We start from the raw sequence: 4,813 nt of genomic DNA on the forward strand, positions 1-4,813 counted from the left end.
AACATATCGTCTGTCTCTTCTTTCTGTGACCTTGTTCTACACGTTCTAAGGTTTCGTTTCTGCAAAGCTATATTACCAATATCGCCTACACACTATGAAAAATGAGCATACAATATTATGCTTAACTCTTTTACTGTAACAGTTTACAAGGATCACATTATAGTGTATATATATTTGTATATGTTACCTTGCGGTGGGTGTGGACTATGGCCACTGATCGGGCTTACCCTGGAGGGGTGTGACTACCTGGTTTTCACTAGAACTTGTCATGGTGGGGATAGATGTGGCCGTTAAGGTAGTCACCAAGTGGCACAACACGAAACACAGAAGGCAAAGGCCGAGATGTGGTCAGACAGCACAGCATTAGAATACGAAGCCGGAGTCAGGAGTGGAGACGTCAAACAGAACAAGTACACAGTAATGGAAGAGACAAATATGAATGCACTTTTAGAGGGTACTGGGAAGGAACTGCAGCTAGGAACCAAAGTTCAGGCAAGGAGTAAAGAGAGGAGCTGCCTAATATATCCCCTGCTGGCAGAGGATAGGCCAGGGAATCTAAACTCTGCAAGACACCGCAAGGTTCCAGCCACAGTGGACTGCAGCAGAGTCGGGAGTGCTGCTTAGGAATTTCAGTGAAATTGCCTAACACTGGATGGAGCAGAGCGGTAAACACATTAAGTATGATGCCATTGAGAAGGTGTGCGAGTTACCACCATGACAAAGTATATATCTATTTATATGTATATTTTACAACTTTAGCAAATAAGAGTATGGGCAAACTCAGTCATGGAAAACAGATGGAGGACAAACAAGTTCTGCCATCTCAATCTGGTTGGTTACCTAAGCAAGGAGAACACGACACAAGCACACTCATTGCTTTATAGACTGATAAAATAGCTTCAGTCCCTCTGTGTTTTTGTTATGCAGCAGAGGCAAAGCTTCCTTTCCTAGCAGTCTCAAAAAGAGCACAGTTTAGAGCAGCGAAGTGACCATGCTGCTAGTATTAACTGTCAATATTCACCCTCCAGCAACCAGGAACCAGAGACCAGGAGTGATGCGCTCCTGAACATTGAACTTCAGACAACCCTTTTAAACACTGTACTATTTAGGAGGGGCAAGCCAAACCTGCAATTATGGAGCCTCTGTGTATTTCTTATATTTCTTATATATTCCTTACTAATTGTGAGTCTTGTTCTAAATACAGTGCTGTGCAAATTAATTGGGACAAAGCATTTTTTTAAGTAAAAACGTAAGATGGTTACCAGTCAGTGATTCAAACCAGTTTTAACTACTTTGCACAGGCACTCACACCTGTTCAAAGCAGTTAAAACTGGTTTGAATCACTGACTGGTAACCAACTTACAATTTTACTTAAAAAAATGCTTTGTCCCAATTAATTTGCACAGCACTGTATATTTCTTTTTTATTAAAATTACCTGTGAAGACTGAATATTTATAAGGAGCTTAAATATACATATGACATCTTTATACATTTAACAAGTATTTTCATATACATCATGGGCAACATCATGATTTATATAATTTTATATTGTATAAAATCTTTTGTATCACGTTAGAGATGATGATTTACATAGTTCTAGTTATTAACAATTTTAATAAAGACAGGACACATATAAAATAAATATCCAAAAGCTTAAAAACATAAATACATCATGCAAACTTATTAAAGAACCCCTGCTTCTTCTCATCTTATGTAGTTCTTTGTTCTTTGTGACATGGTTTTTATTATTCATATTCATAGTTGCTTTAAGTTGCCCTTGTAAACATAGCATGGGTTGTCCAAAATGTGACTCTGTAGCTTAGCCTTAAAGAGAACCTGTCACCAAAAAAATGTTATTAAACTGCAGATATGGGGTTAATCTGCAGGTTAACAGTGTTACTAATCTGCCCAGAGCCAACACTTAACAGAACACTGCGGTGAAAAAATAATCCTCTTCCCCCTGGGCAGCATTCCGGTTTCAGTCATGGGGCAATAGTTCAGTCACCACTATGATCTGCTGTAACCGCACCCCTTGCACTGACAGATAGCCTGCCTCAATGCAAAGCCAGTGTCAGTCAGTCAGGTCCGGGGGCATTTTTTCCAGGTGGCAGGTTCCTCTTGAAGAGATTTTCCTGTCTTGAAATACAAGTCTGCAGTCACACTCTGCGACTGCAGACTTGTGAATCCTCAGATGGTTTGCACTGCACATTATGAGGATTCTCCAGGGCTGGCCGTGAGTGGTTATGTGACTGCAAGTATGCAATTGCATGCTTCCATCCACACTCCAACTAGACTCTATCTGGTTAATAAACTTGCATTGAGAGAGGTTGAACAGAGTCTAGTCGGCATGTGACCGAATGTATACAAATCAAATACTTTTGGTCACACCTCATCCTTTCCCAGCATCGACAATGGAGATTCCGCATAGCACTCTGTCAGCGTCCAGACTTGTGAATCCGCACAAACTTGTAGTTTAAAATTGGACAACCCCTTTAATGATGTTTTCTAAAATCTGAGAATATGTTCTAGAAGCTCCACACATTGAACACATACACTTTACAATATCCTGAACTTCAAATTCTGTAACATTTCTATACTTAAAGTCACTGGGAACCTCACCATTTCTTGACTAATTCTGGTCAGTTATGATTGTATGTGCAATAACATGCTGGATACTACTTTATCGTGTAGTAAAAGAACTGAACAGACATTCAGAGAAGGAACAAAAGGGAGCACCATAAGAAATATGTAACAACAATATCTTTACCCATGTTCAGTTTTTTAAAATGACTTCTAAAGCCAGAGCTTATAGAGTACCCTTTAAGCCTGTTCAGTTACTTCATATACTGTTTTACCCGTGTTTATATCTGTGTTGCAGTCTTTTTCTGGTCTGTAGGATTTTGCTTTCCTATTTAGTTCAGCCAGGATATAAATGTATGGGATAATTGTGCAGTGAAGCACTGTGCCATAGATACTGGCAAAGTATAAAGCAACTTTTTGGACATCTGTTGGTATTAAATGAAAGTACATTAGAAACCATAAAAAGTTGAAAGGGATTACGGAAATGATAAAAACAGTTACAGCTGAGATTATGAAAGCATAGAGTTCAGCAGAGGCCTGTTGGTCGAATCTTCTTTTTATATGGAAGAGCAGAATTAGGCAAGAAGTGACCATGACCGGTAGGCAGACTATGACAGCTGAAGCAAACGTTATCAGCTGAATTGCTGTGCATCCTGAAGTCTGAGCCACGAAAGAATCCGCTTTACACAGCAAATTTTCCAGAAGACTTTCCATGCAGCCAATTGACCAGAGAATAACACATATGACCACAGTTAAAGCCTTAGGACGTTGACACTTGTGCCACACTGGCAATTTAACAGACATACATAATTCCAAGCTGATCACCGTAAGGATGAACATTCCTGAGTAGAGAGTGCCATCATAAAATATTTCTAGAAATAAGTACAAAGAATCCTTGCCTTGGAAATTTGGATAAGTGTTATTCAGTGTATTGATATTAAGAACAAGTATACACACACTGAAGAGCAAGAAGATAAAGTAAGCCACTGCCAAGTTGATACTGTATATAGTAAATTTGTTCTTCTGGATCTTGAAGCACAAGTAACATAGTACGATAATATTTCCCAACAAGCCAATAAGGGAGAGAACTAAAGCAATGACAGCTGCAATTGTAAAATGTATGTAGGCAAATTTTGAGTAACCATCATTAACTTCAGGATTAGGGTCATATGTTGCTGTGATGTTAAGAGACATTTTCTTCGGTACTAGTTGTGGTCCTCAATTGTCTTCAAATATCTTCTTGTCTTAATCACCTTGTAAGAAAAATAAAATATATTAAGAATAAGGAAGTAATTTCTGTAGGCCACCCAATAAGTGTGCTATAAAGCCAGCAATAATCAATGAAGATGTCTTTATTTCACTTAGACTTTTTGATAATTGCTTTTTGTAAGCAGGCAAGTAAGTGATCCTTTGGACAAATCCCAAAATATTCACTTAGTTGAGTGTCACTTTAAAGCTTTGAAATACCTAACAGACTTTATACGATCTGTAGACTAGCTCGGTATGAGCATTATTTAACTCCTTCACGACTTTGAGAGTTTCCTTTTTTGCTTCCCTTCTTCCCAGAGCCATAACTTTTTTTTAATTTTTCTGTCGATATGGTCATGTGAGGGCTTGTTGTACTTTTGAACAACACCATTGGTTTTACCATATCTTGTACTGGAAAAAAATCAAACTGCGGTGAAATTGCAAAAAATGTGCAATTCCACAATTATTTTTTTACCATGTTCACTGTTATTGCATTTAACCCCTTTACCCCCAAGGGTGGTTTGCACGTTCATGACCAGGCCAATTTTTACAATTCTGACCACTGTCCCTTTATGAAGTAATAACTCTGAAACGCTTCCGTGGATCCTGGTGCTTCTGACATTGTTTTCTTGTGACATATTGTACTTCATGTTAGTGGTAAAATTTCATTCATATAACTTGCGTTTATTTGTGAAAAAAACGGATATTTGGCAAAAATTTAGAAAATTTCGCAACTTTGAATTTTTATGCCCTTAAATCACAGAGATATGGCACACAAAAAACTTAATAATGTTTACATAATGTTTACATAATGTTTACTTTACATCAGCACAATTTTGGAACCAAAATTTTTTTTTGTTAGGAAGTTATAAGGGTTAAAAGTTAACCAGCGATTTCTCATTTTTGCAACACCATTTTATTTTTACGGACCACATCACATTTGAAGTCACTTTGAGGGGTCTATATGATAGAAAATCCCCAAAA

General features: G+C 37.8%; 1 protein-coding gene across 1 annotated transcript; it reads right to left on the reverse strand.

Moving 5' to 3' along the window:
* Positions 1–1,577: 1,577 nt before the first annotated feature.
* On the reverse strand, positions 1,578–3,826 carry LOC141081016 (mas-related G-protein coupled receptor member A6-like). Its single transcript, XM_073566082.1, has one exon. The coding sequence runs from the start codon at positions 3,773–3,775 to the stop codon at positions 2,822–2,824; it is 954 nt and encodes a 317-aa protein (XP_073422183.1). The 5' UTR covers positions 3,776–3,826; the 3' UTR covers positions 1,578–2,821.
* Positions 3,827–4,813: the final 987 nt, after the last annotated feature.

Source organism: Dendrobates tinctorius, unplaced genomic scaffold, assembly GCF_039654945.1.
Source record: "Dendrobates tinctorius isolate UK_male_01 unplaced genomic scaffold, ASM3965494v1 ptg000004l, whole genome shotgun sequence".
In the NCBI taxonomy this organism is placed as follows: domain Eukaryota; kingdom Metazoa; phylum Chordata; class Amphibia; order Anura; family Dendrobatidae; genus Dendrobates; species Dendrobates tinctorius.